Source organism: Pleurodeles waltl, chromosome 10, assembly GCF_031143425.1.
Source record: "Pleurodeles waltl isolate 20211129_DDA chromosome 10, aPleWal1.hap1.20221129, whole genome shotgun sequence".
NCBI classification, from domain to species: Eukaryota; Metazoa; Chordata; class Amphibia; order Caudata; family Salamandridae; genus Pleurodeles; species Pleurodeles waltl.
The window spans coordinates 302613082-302627297 of NC_090449.1; the positions used below are offsets into that span (position 1 = coordinate 302613082).

Sequence of the window (14216 nt, forward strand, 5' to 3'; positions counted from 1 at the left end):
GCGAAGGAAATTAGTCAGGCTAGTTTTAGACACATGTTAATTGCTGTATGAGATGTCTGGATACAGTAACAGATTCACTCGGATACTGATATAATTTATTCACAGGAAGCCTCACTTAGTCGTCAAACATTTGACAGGTGAACGTCACTCATATGCCAACTGAACCATAGCAATATCAAACATATGCAATCTGAAAACTTGGTACCTACAGGGCACATAAATCAGTTCTGGAGTAACTGCGAATTATACCGATCTTGGTGTAAAGTACATATTTCATCCTGCATTTCAGATTAGCTAGTACGAAACGATTTCCTCTCCCAACATGGCCGCTACGGGTTCCATTCTAGTTCGCCTGACGTCAGTTTTGTGCGCTGCATGAACTGTGCGACTCTCGCATGTTGCAGCGGTCCTGAGAGGTCACGTTCTCATTTCGTCTGGCAATGATGGCTGGGATGCTGCGAACTCTGGTGGTTCTTCGGGGTGCCCGATGGCTTCGACCGGCTAGTCACAGGCTTCTGTCAGGATATAGAGGAGAAAAGTCAGGTGAGGAAGAGGAGGCTCTGGAGTGGACCCTCAGCGGCATGACAGGGAGAACAGCCTATCGAGCAACCGATGTTTATCTGAGTAACTACCCGCAGAGATCTAGAGTTTAACAGAGGAAATGGGCTCACCATAACAGGGTAGTAGAGGGTGGATTTATCTAGAACTGCAGGGCCCAGTTAAGACAAACTATCAACCTGTTGGCATGTGAATCAGAGTGAAGTCACACGTTTAAGAGGGTGATCCTGTTAAAGTGAATGAAGAATAAACTATTTTAGAGCACTGATGTAGGTGAAGGGGATTCTGTTGACGTCTATGTAGCTTTTTTAAAAACGGCAGTGTATCCCACCAGATGAGAGTGACAACTACGGAAAAGGCTGTGTTGTAGTTGGACAAGTGGCAGCGTTATAATAGGATGTTCAATATCATGAATCAGAGTGGAGTGATTGTTCAAGAACATAGCTTTTTCTCCAGTGGAAATGTGACAGACCAGAGAGCGAGAGAGACAGTGTTGACTAAGCGAGAAAGTAAGAGCAATTATCTGGGGTGTTAATGTCCAGACCACAAAATGGAGGAGAGAGTGTTAGAACAGTAGCTTCCCTGCGCTGCCTCCTAAGCGTGTTTGGACGTATTCTTCACGCTAGATAAACACTTGCTGGTTAGAGTGCAAACGATTCTCTCTAAATACTACACTGCCAAAAGGATTATTGTAACGGCTGTAGAGGTTTCACACAAATCTTTCTAGAGTAATAAATGGGGTTTATTATCACTAAGGCAGATATTCTCATTGCACGTCAACAGAGGACCATGGAGATAAATAGGATGGGTGACGAGCATTGAAGTTTTCAGAAATTACAATTATACAGGCAGCTATATTTTCTGCATCAAATAGTTTAGAAAGAATGATAAGCTAAGTATAATCCTTCCTGTAAATGAAACACCCGCGAAACAAATCGCTGTTCAGTTATTGATTGTTGCAGGTTGGTCTGCTGCAACAGACATTGGGAGAGAAAACAATGTTCAGTTTGTGTCACTTGAAGATAGTGTAGTGGTTTTGTAAAGTCCCACTGGCTCGCTTTCCATTTTGAGCCAAGCATGGAGTTGTCACAATATGATATGGAAATCTATAGCTAAAGCTTTGCTCACAGGAGCATATAATAAGTCTTTGCCATTGTACTGGGTGTACAATCTGTCATGTGTATTCTATTGCAACATTTACACAGCTCATACTACCCCTATGTGGGATGCTGAAGTGCTTGCGTACATGAATAGCACGCTACACTGTGTAGGATGTATGGTTAAAAGTGTATTGTCTTCGTTTTTTCATCCTGAGTGGAAAATGTTTCCATATCATGCTTGATGACCACCGAGGTGCTGTTGTCATGTTGTGAGACACTGCACTTGAAAGAAGGCTGAGAGACAGGTGCTCTGTTTATGGTTTTCAGTTATCTCACAGCTTTGAGCAGCTCTGCAGTTCTCTTTATAGTATTTATTTTGTTTATAATCCACTTAAGTGGTTACTGCACTGGGTTGTCCATTTTGAGATATTTTGATAAACGTTTATGGTCCTGAGCAGGCATAGATTAAAGGGAGAAATGGTGGCGATGGACTTTTTTACATATCACCCATATCAAATTGTCATTTTGAGATATCAAGTATTGGTCGTATGATGCTGCTTGTTGGGACTTGCAGCGGTGAACTAGATTAAAATTTTACCTGGGCCAATGGACCATGACATATCTCTTGCGTTATTCCATGCCTTTTCAGTTGGTGATGGATGGTTTATTTGCTGTTGTCTGATACAATACTGGGTGACAGACATGATCCATTGTGGTTTTGTCTTATGTGTGGGTAAAAGTGTCACGCATAAAATGAACTTATTAGGTAGCTACAATGGACTGTCTGACAGCTGGGTGTTATATTATTAGTAATAGTATGGGTTATATATTACAATTATTACCCCTGATGAAGTGATGTAGCGCTTTATGCCGATATTCGCGTTGCTCCGGAACCCAGGCATTTTTTTGGGGTGGGGTTGTTATTGAGATTAGTCTTGCACTGTTAAGAAAATCATTCAGTGCATTTACTCCGGGTTCTGGTCAGTGCTGATGTCCCTACAGGAATTACTGTGATGTAGTCAGTTAAATTTTTGTTGCATTAAAATAGTTTATGAATAAAGACAACCAGTTGGAATCCTTCCTGTAAATGAAACCCCAGGAAACTGTACTGCTCAGTTATTAGGTGTTGCATATAGTCCTGATGCAGCAGACATTTGAAGAGAAAACAATGTTGATTTTGTGTCTGTTCAAACAGTGGTTTTGTAAATTCCACTGGTTCTCTTTCCATTTTGAATTAACTATAGCGTGGTCACAGTGATGAACTGAAATCTATAGCTAAGGCTTTGCTCACAAAAGTGAGGTCATTACAGGGAGATTAGCAGGTTATGGAGGGTGAAGTTACAGTTATAGAGTGATGCATATGTTACCAAGATTGTTGCTGTTCCCAGTAGCAAGGCATCGGTGCTGCATCACAAGAATGTATTTTACTGCATCAGTGTGACACTTTCTTAAGGGGGAGTACAGTAACTATGATGCTTCAGGTTGAAGACAGTGTCATAGGAGGCAAGAGTGTGGTAGTCTAGTGAGTGGTTATATTATAGACAAACTTTAAAGCTCAGCAAGGTGCAAGTGATGCTGAATTTGGAAAATGTGTAGGTTACTGTTTGGTCTACCAGCATGTTATGTGTAAACAAAGGCATGGCACCTTATTAACCGACTTACTTATTCATATAATAATATTGTATTAATCAAAGAGCTTTTTATACTATGGGCGATTAACATATTCTAAACAAATGTAACACCTTTCAGCAAGTGATGATTTTGAGAGTGTACTTTGCAAAAGAAACAAATTATTGGCTGTGTAAAAAACATCTGTTGAATAGCCTTAGTGTTGTGACTTACACATTTGGTATACTGCTGAAATTATTTCTATTAATATTATTTGTGTATTTAACAGTTTTATATTGCATACTCAGATAGTATTAGTGTGCTTTCCCCTGAACCCTTGGAGCCTTAAATGAAATTAGATTAGATTGTACCAGGTTAAACTTGGAATGAAACTTGCTGTAGACAGGAGCACCATTAAGATTACAATGAAGCTTCACCTGGGAACTAGGCGTACACTTGGTTGTGTGCAGTAAAATATGGAAGCAGTAGGATAAGTATTATACAAGATAGTGATGGAAGAGGTGGGTTTTTAGATGTTTCCTGAGCGTTAAAAGCATGGGTACAGTTATAATATCTGGGGTCAGCAAATTCCAAGTGGAGATGATAACACCCGAAAAGAAGTCTTACTGGCTAACGCTGCACTGATTGTGAGGTCTTTTGTTTCTTTCCATGAATATTAGAGGTCTCGTACTTGGAAAGAGCTGGTAAATAAGGCAAGCAGTTACAATGGTATTTGTATTACCAGCAGCCGTCACTGATTGTTGAGAGATGCTGTTACTTTTGAGGAATAACCTCTGAATAGATTTTTACTATTAGTTATTCCCATATCTTCATTCTGATAGCCTTTAGCTCCTGGTAACGTTGCCTATGTTATTTGGAGGAGTGCCATCCGTTGTTCCACCTCCTGATAATTTCTGCAGTTGTTGTTATGAGATAGAACAAGAAAAAACAGGAACAATCTTTTGTAGTAACCTTTTTGCTGGCTGTTTTTTTAAATTAGTTCTGCAATATAATCACTGAGGTCTAAATTAACATGTAGACTTATGCAATATGTATATCAAGTAAACTCAATCAATTTCTCATTAATATCTTTAGACAGTCTCAGCAGCAACAGAGGGGCATCTATAAATGTTACCACAATTATTTGCCCTCTTTGGTAGCACTTGCAGAGCATAAGGCCTCTAGACCCAGCTTTCTAAATAAATGGGGGGGATATTTATAAAGTTGAAACAGTCCAAATGCAGGTGAGTAATAAATCATGACATTTCCAGATAGATAACTTCAACTTGAAAACTCAAATATCAAATAATGGACAAGGAGTGTTTACTTAATAGGACCAAACTGGAAGGAGGAAAGATTGGGGCAGAGAGCTGGTCATTTAGCAATGACCCATGAACCATGGCAGTTGAGAGGTTTGCTGGAGTCCTAGCTGGTATATGGAGAGTCTCGACATCATTAACACATTGCTTACCTGACCAAACTCAGACATTCTGTATAGAACTGTTTTAGAGAATTCGAAATAATCCACCATAGGCCTTATATTAAAAACAAAGGTCCCTTTACTTGAGCACAAAATGTGCTTTCAACTGTTCTCTCTGCTTGCATAGTCTCTGAATATATTGGATAATTATTCGTAGTGCCCAGTAGCTTATAAGTAGTACATAGTATTGACCGTATGAAGGATGTTCGTGTCCCTGAGGGATCTAAGAAGTGTAACATTTAAGTCCTAAAAAGAAGGTGGAAGAGAGAGGGGATTTTGACTCTGCTGATTGCTAAGCAATGTTTTAAACGTATCTGTGGAAGCAAAAGACATTCCAGTACCAGCCAACGTTTATGTAAAAGGTTTTGCAGGTCATCCTATTGAGAGCTGCATGCAAGATAAGAAAGGTCAGCAAGGAGAACACAATTTTGCGGAGAGAGTCTGAACTCTTCTGTGAGCATCCTTTCCAAGCTAATGACAAAAACAATTGTAAAGTTAATATACAGATCTTATGGAAGGTAGTTGATGGAAACTTGCATTTTTATGAATGACAGAATAGAGAATGGTGATCAGTTAAGTAATGTAAACTAAATAGCAACAAAACCCTAAAGCAGTGGTTCCCAGCCTTTTGACTTCTGTGGACCCCCACTTTATCAATCCTGGACCCCTACTGAATCATTATTGAATTGCGGTGACCCTACACTGAGTCATTATTCAAAGATGGGGACCTGATCTGTTAAGATTATACAATTTTTGAAGCAGTCGCAGATCCCCTGAGGAGACTTCGCGGACCCCCCAGGCGTCCCTGGACTACAGGTTAGGAACCACTACCCTAAAGCATTTGTTTACTCAACTACATTTCCATTACACCACTACTTGTCATGTGATTGTAGGAACCAGTATTCCCAAATCTCCAGTCTTTTTCTGCTTAACTAAATTGCACTGCCTTGTAAAACGTAAACCCTTTTCTGTTGACCTTTAATAACATCACTATTAAGCTCCTCTTCTAGAAATAACATTTTCTTTATAATAAAAAACGAGAATTTGGGTGGCAAAATCAATTTCTGGAAAGAAAAACGGATTGTGATTATCATTTGTCGCTGTTTTGTTTTCTCGATTTGAGGCTTTCCATCAAAGTCACCTTACAAAATCAGCTTTTCCACATGTAGTGCATTGAGTGTTGAATGACGCACAAGTTCAAAGCCTAAAGATTTTCATGCCAATGTGGTGTTAATGGAGCAGAGTTATGATAAAAGCTGCTAAAGGTGGAGGCATGGGCCATTTTGCCCTTGAAACATCACTATGCCGTCCTGTCTCTGCCAGGCACTACAAAACTCCTGAAAGTCCTTTTACAGTGTTAGCACCAAAATGAGCGCCGATGCACAGGCCATCTTCTTAAGGTCCTTCATGCAATGTATCACAGGAGGAGGTTGTTAGGCATTAGTGAAGCTAATAAATTATCCAGTCCTCGTGATCTGAATGTAGGAATTCTGAGCAAGTATAAAAATAAAGTGTTTATGACCCCTGCAATACTAAGAAAGACTCTGAAGGCCGTACTGGAAAAATACAGTAGAGAGATGTCACATCAAGGGGTGCATGGCCGACAAGATGGCTCACGGGCAGCACTAGGGGAGAGCTCCCTGCCCGACTGCGTCATCCTGCAGAATCCTGCCACCCCAGGGGCCCTGCAGACCCCAGACCCTGTCCCCTGCCCCCCTGCCCTGGTGAGAGGTACACACAGGTGTCGCCTCTGTGGCTTGCCCCGCATGTTGACTGCCCCGCTGTTGCCCACCAAATGAGAGGTGCGTCTCTAGCACAGCGGAGGCCAGAGCGGCCTGAACGAGGAATGGGACCTCTGGCTGAGGGCAGCAGCCTCCACAGCCAAGAATCGTCTGAGAGACGACACACTACCGTAAATTGAGCTTGTCTCCTCCCGGGCCACCGAGAATGAAGAGAGGCAGGTGACGATGCACTGGACCGCTCGGCTGTGCTTCGAGGCTGCGTGTGGTGAAGGCCCCGACTGGGGATGACTGCTGAGCAGCAGCCTAACAGCGATGCACCATTGGGAGTGAAGTTCATGCCTCCCTCCCACCCCACACCCTTGGGAGACCTTGGAGCCCGGGTTATTGGCCACGCAGTGGCGAACCATTGGCCTACAGAAGGAGACCGGCAGCCCTGCCTTGTGTGATGGCTGGGGGTTGCCTAGGAGTGCACGAAGTTGGACCCCAGTGAATGCTTGGGCCCCACCACCAATTCAGACTGTGACTAAAAACGCTGAGGGGAGCGCTGCTGGAATCCGGAACTGGCCCCCACCACCAGGGCTGAGTTGAACCTTTATAAAGCATCCGCTTCACAACTTGATCACAGCAAGCACTTGTGAATCGGTAGGCCCGTCCAGGAGATGTTCTGAGAGTTCATGTATGGGGGCATGGGACGACCCACACAGAAGCGCCTAGGCCCCCTCATGATTCACATTGCAGGTGGCTTAACCCATGTTGGGCTTACTGGAAGTTACAGGGCTACACCCCCACCAGTGAATTAAGTGTAGGTGGCCTGGGGAGAGAGCGAACTGTATGACTGAGATTGCAAAGGGGGCACAGCATAGTGACATTGTCATCGTGGTCTCCCCACCCCAGGTGAGACTGCTGTAATTAGGGGCACCGACTGCAGTTTTGGAGTGTCTGGTGCTTTACGCATGTGGGTATTATTGGAAGGCTTGGTTTCTTGCCAAGCTGCGCAGAGACAGAGGCCTGTGGGAGTGTGGCCCTGGATAGCTGCAGGTGGAGGATTATTCAACACCCCGCCTTTTTGTAACCCTGCGAGAGGAGGTTTGCCTAGTGTCCCACAACCTGGCGACGATTGCAGGCGGGACCGTGCACTGAGAGACAGTGAGGATTGTGGATTGCCAGGGCACTGTGGAGGCAGTATCCCCACTGCCACCCAGAGAATGGCCTAGGAGTGGGACTTACTGGTTGGCAGTAATGGAGAGAGCCCAACGTCCGAACCTGAGGATAACTATATCTGGCAACTTGCTCTCTGTGGTCATATACTTGCTCTGACCAGCTGAACTCCATGGGCAAGGACCGAGCACCCAGAGGTGCACAACAAGCCCTGGGAACGTCCAAAGGCCCGCAGACTGGTGGCAGTGAAAAGTCACGAGACCTCATGAACCATCGGGGCCAGATCCTAGCAGCCAGCAAGGCATCCAGCACGGTGGTACAGGCGACGATTGAGGCCATGGCACTGGATGTTAACCTGCTGCAAATGGACCTACACTAGGCAGATAGATCGGTCGAAAATGAACAGCAGGTGTCCAAGATGCAGAAGGAACTAACTGCGCTGAGTGCCAAGGTAACCTCTCTTGAGTCTCGATAACAAATGCTGGAGGCATGCGCAAAAGAAGCAGAGGGTCAGTCTCGCAGATGCAAACTTTGTTTTGTGGGGGTTCCCTGAGGGGGTGAGGGAGGTGCCTCAGAGACATTTCTGGAGAACTGGATCAAAATGGCCATACTGACTCCGAAGCTGTCACAACTCTTTGTGATGGAGAGGGCACACAGGTTGTTAAAACCCCCCGCCACGCCTGGGTGCCCTTCCAAGGACAGTAATTGCAACAATCCTAAATTACAGGGACCAGGACTCTATTTTACAGGAGGTGCATCGAAAAGGGGATCCCTCCTTTGGGAATCACACTATATGTATCTTTCCGGACTACAACAGAGTGGTCCAAATACAAAGACAGTCCTTTAGTGGTGTCAAAATAAAAACCGAAAGCAATGGGCCTCACCTACATGTTGCTTTACTTGAAAGTGCTGCACGATGATCACTAACACTTTTTTTTTATGACACCGGAGGACCCCTGTGACTGATTGGAGGTTCTAGGTGGAGACCAAATCCCAGTATCAACATCAAGAGGTGTCCTCGAAGGGGTTGGAGAACAGTACCCACATCGAAGAGGAAAAGAAGACGAAGACAACAGTCTACCTCTGAGACAAAGGTGGTGGTCCTTCAAGATGGCACCCTGGACTTGGAGCTACAGCGCTGGGAGAGAGAGAGGCAGCTAGGGTTCTGTTGGAATCGGGCATCTACTCTATCCTTCGGAGCTGGGCAATTTTTGCAATACTCAAGTATATCCCGCACAACCAGGGAGCTGTGGATGTCCTTCCCATCCAAACCTAGTGAATAAAAAATTCTGATGGTGCTGTTAGACCCCGGCTCTACCAAGGCTATCATCCCCAGTCTTTACGCAGTCCTGAAAAGTGATATGCAGATAGATTTAAATGTCCGCAGAGGATGGATGGGACCGGTACCTGGATGGCCCTCCTCGCGGACAGAGAGTGGAGGTGCAGCCGGGCGGTGGTGCAAGAAGTGGACATGAACTCCAGGTTTAAATTGGAACTATTTTATTACTTGCCCTGTGTGTACTTGACACAGCAGTGACTACATAGGCTGTACACCACACGTTCTGCCGGGTGCACGTGATGCAGAGCCTTCCCTGCTGACTTTGCACAAATCACGTGGGCATGATGGAGAATTGGAGTTTTGGGAGGAACAAGTGTGGGAATTGCAGAGTTTGACGGATATAAAGGTTGATCTAACAATACGACATTGCTCACTGGGACTGGTTCCACTCCCAAAAAAGGGTAGCAAGATGAGATATAAGTTTGCCCAGCTGCCTCTGCTGTTAGCTAGAAAAAAGGGCTGGCTGACTTACTGGAGTGGGCAGTGGCTGAGGAATGTCGACTGAGTCCGCACAGATTAGAATGTGGAAAGAGACCTAGAGATCTGGAGTGAAATGGTAGACCTTTTGCGTACCAATGGTGGAGAGGTGGCTGACGATTCCACTCCGGACTCTCAGCTTCCTGAGGCTGACAGGCCTCACGACATCTGGATCTCCATTGTCTCCTGCTGACCCCAATGCATCCTGACACCCTCTGGAGTTGGCCAACGGTCTGCATCAATTAGATGGGTGACTGACTGGGATGTATGGGCATGGGTCGGCAGGCTGAGGGATTGAGAACTGTGGTGGAGACCTGTGGGTGCAAATCCCCTACCGCACCGCCCAGGACCTATTGCTTAACAGACAGTCTTAATAGGTGTATTTAAGTGGGCATATGTGTGCTGTGTGGTACTTCCCTATCTTTCCCACTTGTCCCCTCTTTGCTCTCCCCACACATACCCAAACCCCGCCCTCCTCCTCGATGGAGGAGTGATACCCACACTGGACAACCTCCTGCCCTTAGTGCTTCTGGGGGAGATGAGACATTACTTTGCTGCAGTTTTGTTTCATTATTCTCTGTTCAGTGTCAGGCAGATACCCTGATGGCTCCATTTTCATCAGTTGTGCCTTATTTGCAAAATATGAATAAAAAACGAAATAGGGATGCCTCATCATGTACTGTAATCTAATTCCTTCACTTGAAATCATCATGAGTGACACATTCTAAAAAGCAACATCAGAACCATTAACATTGCTAAGTTATTTGCACAAATGTAAGATAATCAGGAGTTTCAACCTGCTCGAAAGTAGACCATCTGGGTAACTGATTCCAATCTTCCAACGAACATACTAGTGTTTCCAAGCCGAACAACGGGCTCAGAGGACCCAGAAGCCAAATCATTCAATTATTAGTGGTAACAGTAGAAACTTCGTCTGATTCTGACAAATCTGTGCCTCTGATGCTGACAAATCTATGCCTCAGGCACCACTATAGTTCTATTGAGTGACATTAGAAACTGTCTTCTTAATCATTGTAAAGGAGAGAAAGGTACACTGCTGACTTCCACTTAAATCATTGGTTGACTCAGCCTCAGTCTTCCCTTCACTGAAGAAGACCTCAAGGTCAGAATTCAGCCTGTCTGCAGAGAGATCAATCACATAGGTTTATAGTAAAATTCTGAAACTAATTTTACTCCAGAGGGTGAAGGTTCAATGGCTGTAATCCCTGACTTGCTCTGATAAGTGATCTGCCAGTACATTGCACTTCCATGGAATGTGATCTGCTTAAACTGACACCTGATGTTTCAGCTATAAATCCCAGAACTGTCGAGCTATTCAGGAGAAATTCGTTTTTTGTATCCTGCTGGAATAATCTGGACCATTTAAATTCTGTAGTGAGTAGTGAACTGCCGAAATGCACCTCACTCGCAGTATAAATTCTGCCATCTCATTCATAAACTTCTATCTACTACAGTGAATTTCAGCAGTGTTTTTGCCCATCAGGCTGCATAGTATTTTGTAGATGTGGCCGTAATACTGTAATACTAAATCGGGTGGTGCACATTGAATGACATGAATTAGCAGCCTATATGCATGGCGAGTCCTTCCCAGAATATAAGTTGGTAGATATTGGGTAGAAGTTAATGATCATCTCTTTGAAAACAAGAGGAAAGTCTTATTATGAAAATTACTCTTACATGCTGCTTCATTATCTTATTGCTGATCAAAAGCTATATCAGCTACTCTAAAATATGTCTTTAAAAGTCATTTTTCATTTTTATTTTTCCATTTACTTTTTCATTTTTATAGGTGGATTAAAACATCATCCTCAAGCACTGGGACTTCGTATTTTTGGCATCAGAAATGGCGGCATTGCTCCTCTAGGAATACAGTTACAACAGAGTTACAGCACTCAGACTGCCGAGAGCAAAGAGGAGGAACCCCTGCACACACTTATCAATGACTCTGAATCTGTGCAAGGTAAGATGCCATGGTAGTAACACAGCCATTTTGCAAGTTGGCCTCTTATCCTAAATGCATAAACAAACACTTTCACTTGTTGAATAAAGCAATAGTATAGACCAGGTTATTCATGCTAGGGTTCTCACACAGCTCAAATGCAGTGCAGGTAATAAATGCTAAGAGCTGGGTAGAATTTTGTTTTGTCTTGTGAGGACTCTTAATGTAAAGCAGGCGTGGAACTATGAAATAAGTCATATGGGCATGTTGGTCAGCTGAGCCACACTTTTTTTTTCTCTCAGAAGGTCAAATCTATGCAGAAGAGGAATGTAACCTTTGATTTTTTTTTTTTTTGCTAGGTTCTTCTTCTAAGCATGAGTTCCAAGCAGAGACAAGGAAACTTCTGGACATAGTGGCGCGTTCATTATACTCAGAAAAAGAGGTACATCATCTTTGTCTTGTACATGACACCTCTTTTCCTAAGACTCTAGAGCTGATGTAATGAAAGGTGTACTCCTTTTCCCATATCCCACTCCTGCTATGTTAGTATTCAGGCATATGTAAAGATGCGCTTTCTAATTATTGTAAAAATTAATTTTGGGGTGGCAGGCAGAATCAAACAGCCATGTAGGGGGGTAGAGATTCACAAGCATAATATTTAGGGCTCCCAGTGTTATGATATTATTATTTTTTATATTTACATCTGTATTTATCCACATTTATTTTGTGGTTTGTGAAAAAATTAAGCTGAAACTGATATATTTCCACTTTTATTGACACAATAAATGTACACTCTTACATGAATGCTGTAGGAAGTTGGCTCTGTATGTGCTATTTCAAAGTAAGGAATAGCATGCACAGAGTCCAAGGGTTCCCCTTAGAGGTAAAATAGTGGTAAAAAGAGATAATACTAATGCTCTATTTTGTGGTAGTGTGGTCGAGGAGTAGGCTTATCCAAGGAGTAGTGTTAAGCATTTGTTGTACATACACATAGACAATAAATGAGGTACACACACTCTGAGACAAATCCAGCCAATAGGTTTTGTTATAGAAAAATATATTTTCTTAGTTTATTTTAAGAACCACAGGTTCACATTTTACATGTAATATCTCATTTGAAAGGTATTGCAGGTAAGTACTCTAGGAACTTTGAATCATTACTTTAGCATGTATACTTTTTACATAAAACACAATAAGCTGTTTTAAAAGTGGACACTGCAATTTTCACAGTTCCTGGGGGAGGTAAGTTTTTGTTAGTTTTGTCAGGTAAGTAAATCACTTACAAGTCTCAGGTTTGGGTCCAAGGTAGCCCACCGTTGGGGGTTCAGAGCAACCCCAAAGTTATCACACCAGCAGCTCAGGGCCGGTCAGGTGCAAAGGTCAACGAGGTGCCCAAAACACATAGGCTTCAATGGAGAGAAGGGGGTGCCCCGGTTCCAGTCTGCCAGCAGGTAAGTACCCGCGTCTTCGGAGGGCAGACCAGGGGGGTTTTGTAGGGCACCGGGGGGGACACAAGTCAGCACAAAAAGTACACCCTCAGCAGCGCGGGGGCGGCCGGGTCCAGTGTGCAAACACGCGTCGGGTTTTCGATGGAAGTCAATGAGAGATCAAGGGATCTCTTCAGCGTCGCAGGCAGGCAAGGGGGGGGCTCCTCGGGGTAGCCACCACCTGGGCAAGGGAGAGGGCCTCCGGGGGGTCACTCCTGCACAGAAGTTCCGATCCTTCAGGTGCTGGGGGCTGCGGGTGCAGGGTCTTTTCCAGCCGTCGGGAAATGGAGTTCAGACAGTCGCGGTCAGGGGGAGCCTGGGGATTCCCTCTGCAGGCATCGCTGTGGGGGCTCAGGGGGGACAACTTTGGTTACTCACAGTCGTAGAGTCGCCGGAGGGTCCTCCCTGAGTTGTTTGTTCTCCACCAGTCGAGTCGGGGTCGCAGGGTGCAGTGTTGCAAGTCTCACGCTTCTTGCGGGGAGTTGCAGGGGTCTTTAAATCTGCTCCTTGTAACAAAGTTGCAGTTCTTTTGGAGCAGTGCCGCTGTCCTCGGGAGTTTCTTGTCTTTTTCGAAGCAGGGCAGTCCTCAGAGGATTCAGAGGTCGCTGGTCCCTTGGAAAGCGTCGCTGGAGCAGGTTTCTTTGGAAGGCAGGAGACAGGCCGGTAAGTCTGGGGCCAAAGCAGTTGGTGTCTTCTGTTCTTCCTCTGCAGGGGTTTTTCAGCTCAGCAGTCCTTCTTCTTGTTAGTTGCAGGAATCTAAATTCTTAGGTTCAGGGGGAGCCCTTAAATACTAAATTTAAGGGCGTGTTTAGGTCTGGGGGGTTAGTAGCCAATGGCTACTAGCCCTGAGGGTGGGTACACCCTCTTTGTGCCTCCTCCCAAGGGGAGGGGGTCACATTCCTATCCCTATTGGGGGAATCCTTCTTCTACAAGATGGAGGATTTCTAAAAGTCAGTCACCTCAGCTCAGGACACCTTAGGGGCTGTCCTGACTGGCCAGTGACTCCTCCTTGTTATTCTCATTATTTCTCCTGGACTTGCCGCCAAAAGTGGGGTCTGGGTCCAGGGGGCGGGCATCTCCACTAGCTGGAGTGCCCTGGGGCATTGTAACACGAAGCTTGAGCCTTTGAAGCTCACTGCTAGGTGTTACAGTTCCTGCAGGGGGGAGGTGTGAAGCACCTCCACCCAGAGCAGGCTTTGTTTCTGTCCTCCGAGAGCACAAAGGCTCTCACCGCATGAGGTCAGACACTCGTCTCTCAGCAGCAGGCTGGCACAGACCAGTCAGTCCTGCATTGAACAATTGGGTAA

General features: G+C 44.8%; 1 protein-coding gene across 1 annotated transcript in view; it reads left to right on the forward strand.

Annotated features, from left to right (window-relative positions):
- The first annotated feature begins 388 nt into the window (after nt 1-388).
- The window catches only part of TRAP1 (TNF receptor associated protein 1), a 209134-nt gene continuing 195306 nt past the window's right edge, over nt 389-14216 (forward strand). Inside the window, exons 1-3 of the mRNA XM_069210470.1 lie at nt 389-543; nt 11273-11443; nt 11782-11864. Of these exons, the coding sequence (XP_069066571.1) occupies nt 441-543; nt 11273-11443; nt 11782-11864 (357 nt within the window). The 5' untranslated portion in view covers nt 389-440. The remainder of the gene's footprint in view (nt 544-11272; nt 11444-11781; nt 11865-14216) is intronic.